At 48.2% G+C, this 19,737-nt stretch overlaps 1 protein-coding gene across 1 annotated transcript in view; it reads left to right on the forward strand.

The window, feature by feature from the left end:
* Positions 1-16,691, forward strand: part of LOC143292303 (uncharacterized) — a 78,900-nt gene extending 62,209 nt beyond the window's left edge. Inside the window, exons 5-7 of the mRNA XM_076602491.1 lie at positions 1,250-1,330; positions 15,650-15,856; positions 16,575-16,691. Of these exons, the coding sequence (XP_076458606.1) occupies positions 1,250-1,330; positions 15,650-15,856; positions 16,575-16,691 (405 nt within the window). The remainder of the gene's footprint in view (positions 1-1,249; positions 1,331-15,649; positions 15,857-16,574) is intronic.
* The last annotated feature ends 3,046 nt before the right edge of the window (positions 16,692-19,737 follow it).

The raw sequence follows: 19,737 nt of genomic DNA on the forward strand, positions 1-19,737 counted from the left end.
CATCAGCCTATCGTTTATCCCACGTGGAAGGCTGTCAAGCTGTCGTGCAAGTTTGGTTCATATGGCAAAGCCCACGCTTGAGGTTCTTGGAGGGTGTTGGTTTCCCAGTGCAGTAGAAGGTGTAGCCCTCTCCAGCTTCCTCCAGCCTGGGTTTCACCGGCAAACCTGGTTTCGCTCAGGGCTGCTATGTCCACCTGGTAGCGATCAAGCATTCTAGCAATGAGCGCTGTGTGCGTTTCTGGTCTGTCGTCTCTGTCTAAAAGGGTGCGAACATTCCAGGCACCCAGAGTCAGGGAATGACTCCTGGTTCTTTTCTTCTGTTTTCAACCGCTAGTGTTGGATGTCCAAGTAGGTTCGGTTTCCTACTAGGTACTAGGTGAGGCAGGCTTTGTTTAGGGATCCTTTTATCTCCCCTTCCACATGTGGGGAGAGCAGTTCTGTACCTAAAAAGGGCTGCTCTGACACTGTGGGAGGATACGGGCACCGCATCTGCCCCAGTCTACGGCGGACGACCATCACCCCACAGCCGCCTGCGTGCAGAGTCGTGACTAGGAACTGCCAGCAGCATCCTCTGCCTGTCCCCGTTACCACTTCTCCATCAAGCAGAGCTTGGGAAAGCTGGGTGTTGAAGGGCTAGCTCGACGTTCCGACATTAGCCTCGTTGCCTGACCAGCACAGGTAACATTTTTTTTTTTAGTGAGGAGGAGTTGTGCAGTCCCTTCCCCACTCTCTCGCTCACCGACGCTCACAGTCCCACAGGTGCAGATACTGCCACGTGTAGGACGGCCTCGGCAGGCGCAGGTTTTTTCTTAGGAGCTCCATCTCCAAGGAGGACTTCCAGCCAAGGATAAGAGCTCCCCCTGCCCTTTGGTCATCCTCTTCCGCCTTCACAGCCGTTGGGAAAGGTTTCCTCCTCCGCCTGGTCCGTCGTTGGGTGACTTCACATGCAGCAGGTAGTACTGGGTTACATGATACCAGTAGCAAGGGCTATGCCCCTGACCTGACAGCTTACTGGCATTTAGGGATAATGTAAAAGGTATGTGTGATGAGTGTTTTTATTAAAGAGAGGTGTGTAAAAAGAGGTGATGTAAAGGGGGCGTATAATAAAGGGTGTTATGAAGGGCCGTGTAGTAAAGGTGTCAATGAAGGGGGTGTAATGAGGTGCGTTATAGAGGATGTGCAATAATGGTGATATAAAGAAGTGAGGCATGCAATAGGTGAGTGAAATAAGAACTGTCGTTATGTCCAGATCTGGGATATACGCACTAATGACGGTATCAAGAGACAGTTTCATGGGCCTCACGTGTGTGGAGATGCGCTGGACATGACGGTAAAAATAGTATAGTTACGCTACTTTATTAAACTGTACTTCACCCCACCCTTCTGAACTGTAATGTACCACACCATACATTACCATAGTGAAGTGTCATTTCATGTAGTGTTGTATATAGTATTGTACTGTTACATGATACGGTTCAACATAATATAGTACGGTTGTAGATTTAATGACTTCCTGATTATAATTTATTTATGGATTAACCTAGCTAACTCGCATGATACCTATCGTCCTTGCTGACTGTATACGAACCTATCTTTCAATCTTTTTTATAATGGAGGCCTCAGTTCTTAACTGGTGATATCCACGCAAAGAAGGAAACACGCGTTGTGAACCAGACTCTTTGAAAAAGTGGTTAATGTCACGTACTGACACTGATAGGACATAGGTTCAAACTTCATTAGAGACATATCATTATGGGATTCTTCGGCCTGATGCCGGCTTATACCCAGAATTGAGTGTGCTTTTGGCTCAAATGGAGAGACTATGACCAAACAATTTGAGAATGATCAATTTTACGGATACGTCTTTTGAAGTGTTGCTCAAATTTCCGGGTCAACATTGAATGTATCTGCCGGGACTGTTCTTGATGCGGAGGTACATTATGAATGCAAGCATTGTCATGTTTCCTAAACCTATAATGAATCTCCATAACAGCTCATTCAATATCATAAATACAAATGAATTGTCACAAGTGTTTTTGTATTGAATTCGGCAACATAAATGCACAGAAAAGAAAGAGCGAAATGCTAAATTTGCGAAAACAGTTACAGCTGTTGGAAAAAAAAAAAAAAAAAAAAATGCGTGCAGAGGATCCAAACAATCTATTTGTATTTGTATTTATTTTTATCACAACAGATTTCTCTGTGTGAAATTCGCGCTGCTCTCCCCAGGGAGAGCGCGTCGCTACACTACAGCGCCACCCCTTTTTTGTATTTTTTCCAACGCGCAGTTTTATTCGTTTTTTCCTATCGAAGTGGATTTTTCTTTAGAATTTTGCCAGGAACAACCCTTGTGTTGGCGTGGGTTCATTTACGTGCGCTAAGTGCATGCTGCACACGGGACCTCGGTTTATCGTCTCATCCGAATGAGACTTCCAATCAGAGCTAGCACAAACTGAAAGCAGATTGGAAATTTAATTCTATCATGTGTTGTGGATAAATTGATAAACCAGGATCAGTTGGGATATCTACCCACAGTTATAAAAACAACTGATGATGTGAAAGAATATTTGAAGCAAATAAAACTGGCTATCTGTAAGCTTTAGATTATCAAAAGGCATTCGATACAATTTCAATTTCTATGGTAGAAACATAAAATGTATTTGGGTTTGGTAAACAGTTTATACAGTGTGTTACAGTTATATTTATAGATACATTTAGTAGTATCAACCATTGGGGGTGGTTATCAGTACCTTTATGTTGAGAAGTGGATCAAGACAGGATTGTCTCGTCTCACTCTTTGCCTTGGGAGTAGAATTGCTTGCAATAAAAATCAGGAATAGCAATATTACCGGAGTCACACTTCCTACACAAAACAGTGAACCAGAAACACATTCCCAGAGGTGCGATGCAGTTTTATGACTATTTCGTTAAAGATTATATTTGGCCGAACTGTTGCCAAAAGTGAGATAAAAGAATTACAAGAAATATGCATCGGAATATTATTTTTGGAAAGATTCAGAAAATTAAAGAGGTGAAACTAATGCGGCTCCAGATTGTTGGAATATGGATAGTGTGTGTGTGTGTGTGTGTGTGTGTGTGTGTGTGACTGTGTGCCACTGTGTGTGTGTGTGTGTGTGTGTGTCACTGTGTGCCACTGTGTGTGTGTGTGTGTGTGTGTGTGTCACTGTGTGCCACTGTGTGTCTGTTGGGCAAGGATGGGAGAGGGAGAGAGGGAACTGGCCCTTTTCCACAGATAAAATGTTCCTTGATGATATTAATACAGTGTATAGGTTTCGTATCAGTCATTCCTGCATGCAATTTTGAAATGACCCATTGCTGTGACAGTCAGTTGGTCACTTGAACAATCGTGCACTGCCATACCATTTGTCTTATACTGTCTTTCATTATATTACAAAAAAAGCATAGATCACTGTTAATTACCCCCATCTCTTTTAATATGATATTTGTTCCCAGGTGTCTGTGTATAATTCTCATCTGGAACCATTTCGGTTTTGCATCAGAAATCTTACTAATAGAATAAAAACAAACAAAAACAGCAACAACAACAACAACAACAAAACCGCCATTTTTTCCCGATCACTTACGACGTCAAGCTTTTCATTCTATTTTGAACAGCATTACTATTTCTGTGTGGACTGTCGGCTCAGAGGCCGCCAGAACGAGCCCATCTGTGGCTGTGAAAAGGGAAACAGGACAACCAGTATGGGTGTCATACCACTGAAAACATACGGAAGATGAGCCAGCATAAAAAGAAGTAGAAATAGTGTGGACGAAGGTGCGAGACAGTACTCCGTCTTTAGCAAAAGCATTTATGACAGATCAGACCGTGGAAGAAAGGAAAACTTACATCTTTTCTCAAATATTCATTTAATGCCAATATAGTCATCGGATCCACCAATGAAGAATGACACATGCATACGATCTGTTCCTGAATGACAAATTAAACACTTTAGTCAACCTGTTCCTCCCGAAACCTGGAGGGGGTCAGGCTGGTGTTCTCTTGACCCTCTCCCGGGAGGGTTACTACCTTGTCGTGGTCGGGAGGCTTAGTGGCCAGTGATCGAGCGAGCTGTGTCGGCGGGGGCATCAGTGCTTCTTGGGGTTTTGCTGCTCCTGTCCCAGGTCTTAATTGACAGCCTACATAGCCATCGTAGCTGTTAGGGCTGAATAAGTGGTGGTTTTTGTACTGATGCCCCTGATAGGGCTTCCCATGCCGAACAGGTCGTGAGTGAGGCCCAAACTAAACGTGACCCACTGTCCCTTTCGCTATTCTCTATTCTTCTTTTTACCGCCTCTTTTCTGTCCTCAGCTCCCCATCAAGCCTTCTTTTCCACATTCTTTTTTCTCTGCGGCCTTCTTCAGGCCCGCCGTGTTTGCTGTGCGGCGCGACCTGTGATGGAGGGGAATGAGATCCTGGGGATTGAGAGAGCACGCTGGTCTCAACACATCCCTTTGGCTCGGACCTCTCCTAAGACAGGCGGCACACATTGGCCCGTGTGTGTCAATCGGCTACCCCCTCGTGGGGCTGGGTCACGACTGGCAGTTTAGAGGCTAACGGAGATAACCCCCGTAGTGCTCGGTTCTCTGTCCCCCGGGAGCTGGGCATGATCGGGGGGGAACACGTTGGAGCTAGGCTGTTGGTCGTATATCCCTCCCGAAACCTGGAAGGGGTCAAGCTGGTGTTCCCTTGACCCTGGCCCCTAAGTTGGACCCCATGGTGGGTGGGTAAGGGAGGGATGAATTTCCAATTATTAAACATGAATCCTAAACAAACACACCCCCCTAAACTCGGAAAAAGGAGGAGACCGGGAACAGACGACTCAGACTCAGATTCGGAGGTCGTTGAGACCTCTGGATTTTGGCCGTCGTGGCTTGTGATGGAGGGTGCTGATGACGACAAGCCCTTGTCGGCTCTCAGCCCCTTCACTATCCAGAAGGGCTTCCAGTGTCTGGCGGGATCGCTGAAATCCATCAAGAGGCTGAGGAGCGGAACGTTCTTAGTGGAGACAGAGTCTAAAAGGCAGACACAGCTTCTGCTCAAGGCAACCACTTTTGTGGATAGGGCGGTGAGGGTTTCCCTTCACAAAGGTCTCAACTGCTCACAGGGGGTTATCAGATGCCCGGAGTTGAAAGGAGTGTCTGAAGCTGAAATCAAGAGCGAGCTGTCCTCTCAGGGAGTGACCGACGTGTACAGGGTGATGGTGAAGAAGGGGTCGGACAGAGTCCCGACCAACACTTTCTTCCTCACCTTCTGCTGCCCGAATGTCCCCAAGGACATTCGAGTCGGATACCTGATGGTGAGTGTAAGCCTGTACGTGCCGTCCCCTCTAAGATATTTCAAATGCCAGAAATTTGGACACGTGAGAGACCGATGCAAGGAGGAAGAGGTGTGTGGCACCTGTTCAAAGGCGGCGCACCAGGGCGATTGCGTCAGTCCAGCCCGTTGTGCAAACTGCGGAGGCGGCCACCCGTCCTCATCGAAAGACTGCCCCGCCTGGAGAAAGGAAAAGGAAATCCAGAAGGTCAAGACAGAAAAGAAGATATCCTTCTTTGAGGCAAGGAAACAGGTGGAGGCCGCGTCGCCTAAGGCGTCTTACGCCTCTGTCGTCAGACCCAAGATGGTGGACGTCGCGGTCCAGACGACGTCCACAGGGACGCAGACGGACGACGTACGTACCTCGTTAGAACCGCTGGCCTTGGGTGGAGGCGCCGTGTCCACCCCTTCCCATCCTGTGCGGCAGTCCTCAGGGGCTGCTGGGCGGGAGCGGAAAGCCTCGGGCGGAGGCACGTTGCCCGCCTCCCGCCCCACCCCACCCCCCGGACCCCCTCGCCCCGCCTCTCGTCTGCCTGGACACGATGCTCAAAGTTCATAACCACATCTGGACCACAGGCTTTTTTCCACCCTCCTGGCGGAAAGCCCTCATAATCCCGCTGCCGAAACCGGGAAAAGACCCCTCGAATCCCTCCAACTACCGCCCAATAGCACTGACCAGCTGCATCTGCAAACTAATGGAGAAGATGGTCAACGGTAGACTGATGTGGAAACTAGAGACCGACGGCCTTCTGGCGAAAGAACAGTGCAGTTTCCGCAAGCATCGCTCTACCGTTGACCATCTGGTTCGTCTGGAAACCACTGTAAGAAATGCCTTTGTAAACAAACAGCATGTGGTGGCCATATTTTTTGACTTGGAGAAAGCTTACGATACCACGTGGAAATTTGGAATCCTCTCGGACCTGCACAAGCTCGGCTTCCGAGGACACCTGCCCCAGTTCATCCACAATTTTTTGCAAGACAGACAATTCCAGGTGAGGGTCGGCACCACCCTGTCTGACATTCACGAGCAGGAGCTGGGTGTCCTGCAAGGGAGCATCCTGTCGCCTGCTCTCTTCAGCATCAAAATTAATGACATCGTTCAATCCGTTCAGAAGGGATCGGAAAGCTCGCTGTTTGTGGACGATTTTGCCTTATATGCAACTGGCAGCACGTATGCCAGCATCCAGCGACGGCTTCAGCTCTGCGTCAACAAAATCCAGTGTTGGGCAGAGGAGAATGGCTTCACATTTTCGTCCTCCAAAACTGAATGTATTCATTTTCATAACTTTCGCCAGTTCTATCCAGACCCTGAAATCCGTCTGGGAAAATCCACCATCCCGGCGGTCAAGGAAGCCAAATTTTTAGGGGTCGTCTTTGATCAGAAGCTGAACTTCCTCAGCCATATTAAACAGCTGAAAATATCTTGCCAAAAAGCCCTGAACATCATTCGAGTTGTGGCATACACGGACTGGGGTGCTGATAAGAGAACTCTCTTGCACCTCTACAGAGCCCTGGTCCGGTCCAAACTAGATTACGGAAGTGTAGTATACGGCTCGGCCAGACCGTCTTACCTGAAACTGTTGGACCCTGTACATCACCAAGGGCTCCGTCTCAGCTTAGGTGCTTTCCGCACCACCCCTGTGCACAGCCTGTACGCAGAGGTGGGGGAACCGCCTCTCTCCAACCGCAGACTGAAGCTGACCCTAAACTATTATTTGAAATTGTTTTCTGAACCTACAAACCCTGCTTACGACGCTGTATTCAACAACCCTTTCGGTAAGAAATTTAAAGACAACCCAAACTGCATACCTGCTCTCGGACTCCACATTCAGCCGCACTTAGAAAATGCCGATCTGGATGTCGGTGGCATCTCAGATTTCTCTAAGTTCCCTGACAGCCCTCCGTGGACCTTTACAACACCTGAGGTCCGATTCGATCTGGCCTCATACCGTAAAGACTCCACCAGTTCTCTGGCCTACAGAACTTACTTTTCGGAACTCTGCCACAAATTCCCCACTTTTCAAAGCATCTTCACTGACGGTTCCAAGTCAGAGGATGGAGTCGCTGCATGTGCGTTCTGTCCCGCCTTTCCTGACCGGCCCACAACGGAACACATCCTGTCTGACAGCTCGGTGTACACTGCGGAACTGACCACACTGGTTCTGGCGGTAAAAATGGTTCTCTCTTCGAAACAAAAGAGATTCACGATCTTTTCCGACTCCTTGTCAGCCCTGGAGGCAATCGCCTGCAGGAATATCACTCATCCCAAACTGCTGGAATTTTATGAAGCTTTTAATCTCGCAACGAAGAAAGGATACGAGGTTGTGTTGGCCTGGGTTCCCGGACATGTTGGCATTCGTGGTAACGAAAGGGCGGACCTGCTGGCCAGGAACGCTGTAAAGAAAGAATTATCCAGATCCTTTGTACCCTATACAGACATGAAGCGGAAGGTGAACACTTACGTTAAGGATCTTTGGCAAGAGGAGTGGAACACCCAGACGGACAACAAGCTCTTCCAGATCCGTCCAGACCTAAAAGAGACCCTCCCTTCGGGGGTGAAGAACAGAAAGGAGGAGTCTGTGCTGTGCAGACTGCGTACGGGGCACACTTTTTTTTTTTACTCATTCTTACTTGTTGAAGGGGGAAGAGACCCCTCGATGCATTCCCTGTGACGAGCCTCTCACCGTGAAACACGTGCTCCTTGACTGTTGGGATCTGCATGACGTTAGACGCAGACATTACACGGCGGTTTCTTTGAAGACTTTGTTTCGTGATGTCCCTCCGTGGGCGCTGATGGACTTCTTAAAAGAAGTGAACATTTTTAACCAGATTTGAAGGTTTTAAACTATGGAAGTTTTTTTTAAACTTTGGAGTGGAAAGTTTGAAGTGGTGACTCGTTTTAATTGGTTGTTTTTTTTATCCTTGTAGTAGTTATTGACGCGGCGATAGCCTTGAGATGGCCTTAGTGGTCGGTGAGGCTCTAAGCACCATAATTTCATTTCATTTCAGTCAACCTGTTAAGAATGACGAAATAATTCATATGTATCTGAATTCCAAAATAAACACTTATGTCAACCTTTTAAGAATGACGAAATCATTTTTAGATAGATGCATCCATCATCTGGCTATATGTGTGGTTCGTCCGTCGGGATCGACGAGGACCATCTAGTCATCCTGGGGGTGGGTGGGTTGGGCTCTGTGGGTGCGCAGATGACTGGTCAGGCCAATCCGCACCCGGAAGGTTCTGACGCAGTGTGGACAGGGGATGGTGGCGGCTGTCGGGGACTTGCTGGCACTGCTTTTCCTGGCCTGTCTGCATTGCTCTGCTGCAACGATTCTGTTGGCCTCACAGGATTTGGCGCCTTTGTGGACAGCTGAACGCCACTTTGGTCTGTCCATTGCATTCAGCTCCCATGTGTCGTGGCTGATGTTGAAGGCCTTCAGAGAAGCTTTCAGAGTGTCTTTGAAGCGCTTCTTTTGGCCTCCATGAGAGCGCTTGCCATGTTGGAGTTCGCAGCTGGGCCTGCATCAAGATGGTGTAGATGCTGGGCAAGTTTGCATGAGTGAGCACCTCTGTGTCAGGGATCTTCTCTTGCCACTTTATGCCGAGAAGTTTTCTGAGGCTGGTGGTGTAGAAGTGGTTCAGCTTTTTGGCGTGGCGTTTGTAGACCGTCCATGATTCACATCCATAGAGCAGTGTGGTGAGAACTATGGCCTTATGTACTTTGAGCTTCGTCTCCAGGGTGATGCCTCTCCTGTTCCAAACGTTCTTATGCCGAAGGCAGCGCTGGCTTTGGCAAGTCTGACATTCACCTCGTCGTCGATGACAACTGTGCGAGAGAGTGTACTGCCCAGGTGTGTGAACTTGTCCGCCGCGTTCAGTCGTTGCCCGTTGATGAAGATGTTTGGTTCAACGTAAGGCTTTCCTGGAGCTGGCTGGTGCATCACCTCAGTCTTCTTTGTGCTGATTGTGAGGCCAAAGTTGTCACAGGCAGCAGAGAACTTGTCGACACTATGTTGCATGTCAGCTTCAGAGGCAGCGTTGAGAGCACAGTCATCACCAAACAGGAAGTCGTTGACGGTGTTTGTCCTAACCTTGGTTTTTGCTTGAAGCCTCCTGAGGTTGAAGAGTGAGCCATCTGTGCGGTACCTGATGCCAATGCCAACGTCAGCGTCTCTGAAGGCATCTGTCAGCATGGCTGAAAACATGAGACTGAACAGGGTGGGGACAAGAACACACCCTTGCTTGACTCCGTTGGAGACAGGGAATGGTTCTGAAGTCTCTCCGTTGTCTTGGACTCGGGCCAGCATCCCATCGTGTAGTTGCCGTATGATGGTGATGAACTTTCTGGGACATCCTTACTTCGCCATGATTCTCCAAAGGCCATCTCTGCTAACAGTATCGAAGGCCTTGGTCAGATCGACATAGGTGGAGTAAAGGTCGGCGTTCTGTTCCTGACACTTCTCTTGGAGCTGCCTGGCAGCAAACACCATGTCGATAGTCCCGCGTTCTTTCCGGAAGCCACACTGGCTCTCTGGTAGGAGACCTTGCTCAAGGTATGCTATGAGACGGTTGAGTAGCACTCTGGCCAGAGTCTTGCCTGCGACGGACAGCAGGGATATTCTACAATGATTGTCACAGGCCTGACGGTTTCCTTTGCGCTTGTACAGGTGTATGATGGAAGCGTCTTTGAAGTCCTGTGGAACTGCCTCATGCTGCCAGATGAGCTGGAACAGCTGATGAAGCTTCTCAGTCAGCGCCATACCACCTTCTTTGTAGACCTCAGCTGGAATGGAGTCTGAGCCAGGGGCTTTGCCATTGGATAGCAGACGGATAGCTTTCTGGGTCTCCTCCAAAGTTGGAATGGCATCCTCTTCTCTTTTCCCGATCTGCTTGTTTCTACTGCAGGGATGGAGATTTTGATGAGGGTGAGGATTCCTCCCTTGTGTCTGTCCTCTCGATCTTGGCGGAAGTCTTCGTAGCCTCTAATAAAAAATCTTTGAGGATCTTTCAAATGGGTCTCCTGTATGCAGATGACATCAATGCTGTTATTTCGGAGAAACTCCTGGAGTTCTGGTTTCTTGTTTCTCAGCCCTTCTGCATTCCACTGAGCTACTGTGAGGTTGGCAGGTGGTGAGTTTGTCTGGTCAGTCGCTCTACTCTGCCTTCCCCTGACCTTCAGGTTGACAGAGGCACCGGTCGCTTTGGTGAGGGCAGCACCACAACACTCCCTGAAGCCCGAGTGCAGGAAGTCCAGAGGGAGATCAAGGAGAAGCTGAAACAGCAGAACCCGAGTCAGTCCATGATGACAGCCTTCTCCATGGCCAAACTCAATGCAGCCATCAGGAAACTGAAGGAAAAGAAAGCCCCTGGGAAAGACGGCATCCCGAATGACATGATCAAGAACCTGGGACCTGTAGCCAGACAGAAGGTCCTCTTGATCATCAACCAGTCCTGGGACACAGGGAAACTTCCAGACCAGTGGAGAGAAGCCATCATCGTCCCCATCAGAAAGAAGCAGAAGAATAAGACCAAGAAGTCCAGCTATCGACCGATCAGCCTCCTGAGTTGTCTGGGCAAGGTGATGGAAAGGATGGTGAACACCCGACTCCTGAAACACCTTGAAGAAAACCACCTGCTCAGCAATACCCAATCAGCCTACAGGAAAAACCGCAGCACCGAAGACCAGCTGGTGTACCTTGCACAGGAGATAGAGACTGCCTTTCAAGAAAAGAAGAAGGTGCTTGCAGTCTTCGTGGACCTAACCAAGGCCTTCGACAAGGTCTGGAAGGCAGGACTTCTCCTGAAGCTCCTCAACAAGAAAGTGGAAGGGAAGATGTACCGCTGGATCCAGGACTTCCTCCAACACCGCAGGGCAAGGGTAAAACTCGACGGGAAAACCAGCCACCGGGTCACTCTACAGCAAGGTGTGCCACAAGGAGGAGTCGTCTCCCCTACACTTTTCCTCATCTTCATCGACGACATCGCTGAGAAGATCTCCAAGCATGTCTCCAGAGCCCTCCACGCTGACGACTTTGCTGCCTGGAGTGCTGCGGAATACCTCACGTCCGCCAGCCACAGAATGCAGGAAGCACTCAACTACGTGGGAACATGGGCCTCTGCCTGGGGAGTAGACATCAACACCACCAAGACAGTCTCAGCAATCTTCTCGCTGTCACCGATGTCAGAAACCTCCCACCTCAAACTGAACGGAAAGCAGTTGAAACAGGATGACACGCCAATGTACCTGGGTGTGAAGCTCGACAAGCGATTGACTTGGAACCCCCATCTCAAGGACATCGAGAGACGAGCAACCACAAAGCTGGCCATCCTGAAAAAACTCGCCGGGACCTCTTGGGGTGCCAACAGCAGCATACTGCAGCGGGTGTACACTGGAACTGTCAGGCCAACCCTGGAGTATGGCAGCACTGCCTGGGCCACGGCATCAGCAACCAACACAAGCCGCCTGAGCAAAGTTCAGAACGCAGGGCTACGGCTGATCACTGGCGGGATGAAGACGACTCCAGTTCAGGCAATGGAGAAACACACAGGCCTCCACCCACTCGAAGAAAGACGAGAGGAAAAAGTCTTCATCCACAGCGAGAAGCTCCTGCGCATGCCAACTCACCCCATGCACGAAAAACTGAAGCACCCAACAAAGAACAGACTGAAGCGGACCAGCTTCATCCACCTCTCCAAGGCCCTGCACCGCCAACATGAAGACCTGCTGCCCTCGTCCCCTGCCGAGATGGAAACACTCCCCGACTTCGAGGAACCGGCCGACCAACTGGAAGGAGTCTCAATCATCACAAAAGTCCCTGGCATTGACCAAAAGGACTGCCAAGCCCCTCCCCTGCTGAAAGCTCTGACACTGGAGATGATTGAGACTCGGTACAACCCCAGCGAATGGACGCACGTCTTCACAGACGGATCCTCGGAGGGAGCGTTGAAGAATGGAGGAGCAGGCATCTTCATCAGGCACACAGATGGAAGACTGACCCCTAGAGCCTTCCCCACAGGAAGAATCTCCTCGAACTACAGAGCGGAGACAGCAGCACTACTCCATGCTGCACAAGGCCTCAGGACGTCAGTCAACCCACCACCAAAGACAGCCTTCTTCACTGACTGCAGATCTCTCCTGCAGGGACTCCAGTCAACCAGAAACGAACAGCAGCTGACAAACATCAAAGCAGCTCTTCATGACCTTTCAAAACGGTCGACTGTCACTGTTCAGTGGGTTCCTTCTCACTGTGGGGTCACGGGGAACGAAAAGGCCGATGCTCTCTCCAAGGCAGGCAGCAAAATGAAGCAGTTCAGCCACCCCGTGACCTACAGAGAGGCCAGGACCATCATCCACAACCGATACCAGAACCAGTGGAAGAGAAGGCTGGGTGCAAACAGTGGTGTCGATCCAATCCACCAGCTCCAAAGACACCAGCAGACAGTCCTCTTCAGACTGAGAACTGGCCACTGCCGACTACTGAGTCACCTTCACCGTATAAAGATCGCCCACACTGATGAGTGTCCGTGTGGCACTGGACCCCAGACCCCTGAACATATCCTCCAACACTGCCCAACCCATGAAGCTCTCCGGCGTCAAACCTGGCCGGGGGGCACAGAGCTACAGGCGCAGCTTTGGGGAGACCGCCACGACCTGGAGAAGACCGTGGGTTACGTCGTGGCGACAGGGGTGACCGTCTGACGCAGCCAAAACATCGAACGCGGAAGAAGAAGAAGAAGAAGGAATGGCATCCAACGACTCACTGACTGGTACCTGGGGGAGTAGGTCGATGGCTTCATCATTGATGGTGGAAGGGCGATTCGGTACGTTGTCAAAGTGTTCAGCCCATCTCTCAAGGATCCCGTCCTTGTCAGTGATTAGGGCAGAACCATCAGCACTGAGGAGTGGAGCAGATCCGGAGGTGGTGGGACCGTAGACTTCTTTCAGGCCATTATAGAAGTTCTTCATGTCGTTCCTGTCTGCAAAGCCCTGGATCTCATCAGCTTTGTTGCTCAACCAGGAATCCTGCATCTGCCGCAGCTTCAGCTGGATGGTGCTGCGTGCGCTCTTCAGTATGTCTTTCTTTGACTGTGACTTGGGATCTCCAATGTGGGCTCTGTAGGCTTGGCGTTTGTCTTCCAGCAGCTGCTTGATCTCAGTGCAGTTCTCATCAAATCAATCTTTGTGCTTCCTGGCAGAAGGCCCAAGGCACTCCATGGCAGTGTTGTACACCGCCTCATGCAGTGCGCCCCATGCTGCCTCCACATTCTGGTTGTCCAGCACGGTAGACTCAAGGCGTTCCTCCAGGGTGTCAGCAAAGCTCTGCTTGATGTTGCCTAGCTCCAGCTTGTTGACATTCAGGCGTTTGGGTGCTTTCATGCCCTGAAGCCGTCTCTTGGGCTGGACGCGGAGGTTGAGTTTGGAGACGATAAGGCGGTGGTCTGTCCAGCACTCGGCGCCGCACATGGCCCTCGTGACTCGTACGTCCTGCCTGTCCCTCTTCCTGACAATGACAAAGTCGATGAGATGCCAATGCCCAGAGCGAGGATGCATCCATGATGTCCTGTTACGAGTAGGGAGGCAGAAGACGGTGTTTGTGATAAGAAGGTTGTGCTCGGCACATGTCTGGCAACCTTGGCTCCATTGGAGGAGTGAGGTCTATGGCAGGCGTCAGAGCTGTGTGGATCCCATGGGATCTCTGGTTCCACCAGGAGGGTAAGATTTGGGGTAAGCTAGGCACACGACCCCACTATTTTCCCCTCCAGTCTCGGAACAGAGGCACGTGGCAGGCGACCCTTTTACCATCCGACCATCTTCCCCCTTGGAGGGAGACTGGCTTGTGGCAGGCGACCACATTATCTTGTCAGTTTCTTCTACAAGAAGGACTAATTCGTGGCAGGTGGCTCCAGGCTGTTGCCCCGTCGGTCCGCCGGCAGGTTTGATACTTGGGTCAGACCTTAGCTCCCTCCTGTTAGTTACCCCCTTCCAAGAGGTCCTGGCACCAGTGACCCATGCAGATGGGTATGCAGGGTGACAAGTGCCCACTGATGGATTCGCCCATCTTACCTGCACAGGGGTTCGTCCTTTGGGTCATGCTGGACTGTGTGGAGGACCAGTGCTGGACCCCCAGCTTCATCCTAGCACTGCTTTTTCCCCAACAGTCAGTGTTCCCCCTGGTTGCGCACTGCCTCAGGTGGAGGGAATGAGCACTTGTCAGTCATGGCTGGCCGCCACTGTTATGAGTGCTTCCCTCACGGGATCTAGAGCTTCCTCGACCCATTGCTGTGCTCGTGGAAGCCAGGGGTTTCATTCCTCTCAACCACTCTAGGGAGACGACAGTGTGTTCTTGTCCTCCCAAAGCTCGTGGGCTCTTATCTTTTCCCATAGTGTTCAACGTGAGAAGATGTGGCACTCCAGTTAGCAACTGCTTGAATCTGAAAGCACATGGAGTGCACGCCACTTTGGGGGCGTTTCAGCACACTATGCTCTTCGGCATGTTTTGGAGGAAGCTTTCAGATGTTCAGAGAATCCGTTCATAGACATACATTACATATTAATGATGTCCGCATGATCAGAGCTGATGGTTCAAATGGGATTTCTTGTCGCGGCTGTTACAATCACTTGGGCTCCCCATGCGAACCAGTAATTAGAATAATTAAACTTATGATAATTTGCATTTGTATGGTGCCCTTTCTCTCTAAGAGCACAGGGTGCTTTACATCAAAGAAAAAATATCAAATTACATGAACCACTCATGACCGGTCTTTCTCTCCCCTCCCTCCCTCTCATTCCTCATACATGCAAAGTGAGTTGGCAGACATGAGGCAGGGTTGAAGAAGTAGGAAACCGTGAGGAGGACTGTGCATACTGACAGGTTTTGCAAAAAAATTTAGTGAAGAGTGAAAAGCAGAGGCGGAGTGAGACGAACGGATATGATGCCGGCCATATTTGGTGATGGGGGCAGGGAATTGTACTGATTGACTGTGCAGACGTTACACTGCGTTTGCCGCGAAGTTTGCCTACAGAAGAACCGATAGGCATGTTTTGTATTAGTTTGACATGGTACGTATATTTAACCAAACAGGGAGTCTGATACAAACTCCCAATATACCATCCATATATGACATTATAAATGTCGCAAGCGAAATCCTGCACGTTTCGAAAACAAAACAAAGCAAAATTAAATAAGATCAGATCAACTTCCGCCTGAAAGTTATACTTTTTCTGTGTACATCTTCTGTTTGTGTGTAAAAATGAAATGAAATAAAAAGTTATTTTATTTTATTTTAAATTTCTCTTTCCCTGAGGGCAGGGCGGAAAGATCCTGACAGGGTCCTGGGTTGCCAACCGCGCCCTGCAGGAGTGGGACTACGGGGAGGGCAGGCTGATCAGGGATATCAAGTTCCCCAATGAGAAGGGGGCCTTCCTCTACTGTGCCCAGTATTGTGACTTGGGCGTTGTCTTGGCTGGGGGCAGTGGCACCAACAGTGTGGAGGCCATTGAGGCCGCCACTGACAGGGTATGGGCTGCGTAGCCATTCAAATAATTATAATGATAATAATAATCATCATCGTCATAATTGTTAAGCATTTATATAGCGTGGGTCTCCAAATTGAAGGGCAACTTAACGCGCTCAATAGGTGGAATATTGTAAGCCAAGTTTTTCCTGTGTCAGTACCAAGACAAAATGTTCCGAAGCTGGGGCTAATACAAAAAGAGTGCCTTTTTTAACCATACCCTGGCATATTCATACCGGAATTCTTTTTTTAGCAGACAGGTATATTTGGATGGCAAATTGATAAACGTTTGGGAAATTATAATGAAAAATCCCCCCCCCCCCCGCCGGGGTAAGGGGGTGGGGGGTTATGGTAACCAGAAGGTCTATTGTGTTGCTACATTTTATGTTTGTTAGCAATTTGTATGTTTGCTAGCAAGCTTTGTGTTACACACCTTATCATTTTTTTATATTCCTTTCTTATTACGTTTTTTTTTTCCAATCATTGTAAAGCTCCTTGAGCGTTGAGAATCGCTATACTATTTCTATCCTTGATATGATCATTACTACTGACAAAAATGTGACACAGACTGGTTGGGTGAGCGAAGTGTACACATTTTCTGAAACAACACATATTAGAATTATATATATTATGTATGTATATGTATGTATATATATATATATATATATATATATGTATGTGTGTGTGTGTGTGTGTGTGTGTGTGTGTGTGTGTGTGCAGCATATAGGCAGTGTGCCAATGACGAAGCCAGTGCAGTCATTGGACAGCGTGTTGGGCGGGCGATTCTTTGCTGTGGGTGGCCAGGACTGTGTGCTCAAACTGTGCTCCCTCCATTAGCTCATTGAGCTGTAAAAGTTGATTGGCACACTGACTGACCCCTACTGCCATCTTGTCTGTCATATGACTTTGCATGACTCACTGTTTTTGCCACGGAGAAAGGAAGAGGACAGAAAGACCAGTATTGCTTGTATGAGGCCTGTGTGTTGCTTTACTTGCTAGCTGTTTTGGGCACGTGGAGGACCAAAGAAAATCAATGAATTCGTTGGTAAAGATAGGAAAAACTTTCCTTGACAAATATTCCAAGGTTGGTTACAAAGACTGACACAGCAGTAACAATAATAAGAATGAACAAAAGATGCCAGCAAAAAAATGTAGGCAATGATAGAAGCGCACAGAAAGAAAACCAGTGTGAATTAGCTCTTTGTTTATAAATAGTAGGTATATTCGAAAGGTAAAGTCATATCAATACAAATTATCGCTAACATTTTTACCTGGCAAATTATTGTCGGGTGGTCATTATTATGTCACTTGTTATTCTTGAACCAGCATTGGCCAACTGAAAGCATTTTCAGGTAACTAACGAAAGGGCGTTAGCTGTCAATGTTCCTTACAGACAGAAAATCGATCCAGCGAAGTTAACACTTATTTGTTGACTTACAAATTTTGTTGTTTTTATTATCTATGTATCGTTTGTTTTTTTCGATTATTAATCACCCCCTTGGCATAAAAGCCAAATAGGAAATTGTCAATAAAGAATTTCCTTTGTCACTTCATTGTCATTGCCTGTCTCTGTTCTCCCTGTCTGTCTGTCTCTGTCCCCTCTCTCTTCCACCATCTCACATGCCAAAGAAAAAAACAACACAAACTACAAAAAAAGTGCGGACGCGTCAAATCCGCCTTTTGTATCACTTTAGCGCTGAAGGATGTTCATACAGATACAGACACATCACCTTCCTTCACCTATCCCGTAGTCTTGTGGACCGTTGGGGCGCCACAGGTGATCTGGCAACCAGCATCCTCCAATCCTCTCGGTTTTCTGACCTCCTGACTGTATCGCTCAACCTCAAGCCCGTCCATTCTGGGATGTTGTCCTCCCATCTCTTTCTCTGTCTGCCTCTCCTTCTCCCACCTTGCACTGTGCCCTGCAGGAATGTCTTGGCAAGCCCTGATGATCTCGTGACATGGCGATACCATTTGAGCTTGCGTCTCTTGACCAGGGCGCAGTACAACAGAGCAAATCTTCAACCTCAGGATACTGTGCGAGAGTTACCTCCAACATCAGCAAGACCTCTACCACGTCTTCGTGGATTTCAAGAAGGCGTTTGACCGAGTATGGCATGCAGCTTTATGGGCCACCATGAGGTTGTATAACATCAATGCCAACCTGACCCGGGTGATACAGAACCTCTACGACAAAGCCACCAGCGCAGTCTACTTCAACAGTAACATAGGGGACTGGTTCAGAACCACAGTCGGAGCGAGGCAAGGCTGTTTGCTCTCACCAACTCTCTTCAACATCTTCCTGGAAAGAATCATGACTGATGCACTTGAAGAGAGACACATACGCACGGGGGAAAAAAAGTGCATGTCTACCACAAGTTTTACGTGCATGCGAACGGAAAAGGAGCCTGCGGGCGTGATCAAACCTTTTCCACTCACTCGTGTAAGCAATGCGAGCACTCTCAAAAGGGCGTGTTTGTGTGCGGTGTGGGGTGTGTATGTTTAAATGTCTGTGTGTTTGTGTGCATGTGTGATCAAAACCAACAACACAACAGTATGGTGCAATGTTCTAATAATATGTCTGATGAGTTAAAGTTATTTTAATTGTCTACATGTACCCAAAATCAATCGTTCGCACTTAGACTTTCCCGTTCGCTTTGACCCTCAGGGACCCCTGCTATTTCAAACGTCGACAAAATGTTGAAAAGAACGAGTAGACGAACTTTTCCTGGTGCAACCAGTCGGAGAAAGCCTTCAAAGACAAAAGAACGAAGTTTGAGTATCGTACGACATGTTATCTTTACAGCACACACGTTTAGCTGTTTGCTTCGACTGGACCATTCGCAATTAGACATACCTACCCTAAGTACTATTATCATTACATATATGCATGCATACAGATACACATTCTCACGCTTCCGCCCCACCCCCCACCCCCACTCAAACAACCGCACAGACACACGCACGCATAGAAGCAAAGATCGACAGACAGACAAACAGACCGGACATGCAGAGGCACATGCAGAAAGAGAAAGAGTGAGTGATAACGAACGAGGGAACGAGAGAGAGGGGGGAGGCAGACAGACAAGAAAGTAGTTAGACAATTACAACCAGGTAGACATACAAAGAGCAGCGGAGAGGGTGTTAGGGGGGAGTGAGACACACACACACACACACACACACACAGAGGGGAAGACGGACAGATGACAGAGGGAGAGTTTCTTTCTTAATTTTGAGTATAATGGGCAAACATAAAAAGTTGTTTTCATCCTCTACACAGTCTTTACAATATGGACAGTACGACTGTGCGATTTCATTAGCATATCTCTTCATATTGCTATCAATCACTGAATCTGGGATAAAACAACACGAAAACAAAGAATGCTTATTTCCTGTAAATATACACAAGCATTCACAAATTATACCTTTCCTTGTCTCTTACCGTACCTGATCATTCTTTTAAAAAAACAAAACAAAACAAACAAAAAAAAACACCAAAAAACAAAACAAACAAACAAAAACAAAAAAACCAACAAACCAACAACAACAAAAAACCCACAAAAAACATATCTGTTAACCGTTGCTTAAATATACTAAAAATAAATTAACATTTGTCGCACCCTGATTTAACCATACCTCATAAAATCCAGCTTTGGAAATCATTTCTCTCACTTAGGTTGCCCAACATCTTTAACCATCCATGTCCATTGACAACATCATTAAGTATGCTTGCTTGGGTAATCTACTCTGGTACATTTCCAACAGTCTAAACCAGTACTTAATACACCTACCGTGAGAATGAACAACCAAAGGATGCCTACCAAGTTCTCCGTAAACCATTTTATAATGGGATTTAGTGGCAGACCAAGGTATTTCTTAAAAG

Source organism: Babylonia areolata, chromosome 18 (genome assembly GCF_041734735.1).
Source record: "Babylonia areolata isolate BAREFJ2019XMU chromosome 18, ASM4173473v1, whole genome shotgun sequence".
NCBI classification, from domain to species: domain Eukaryota; kingdom Metazoa; phylum Mollusca; class Gastropoda; order Neogastropoda; family Buccinidae; genus Babylonia; species Babylonia areolata.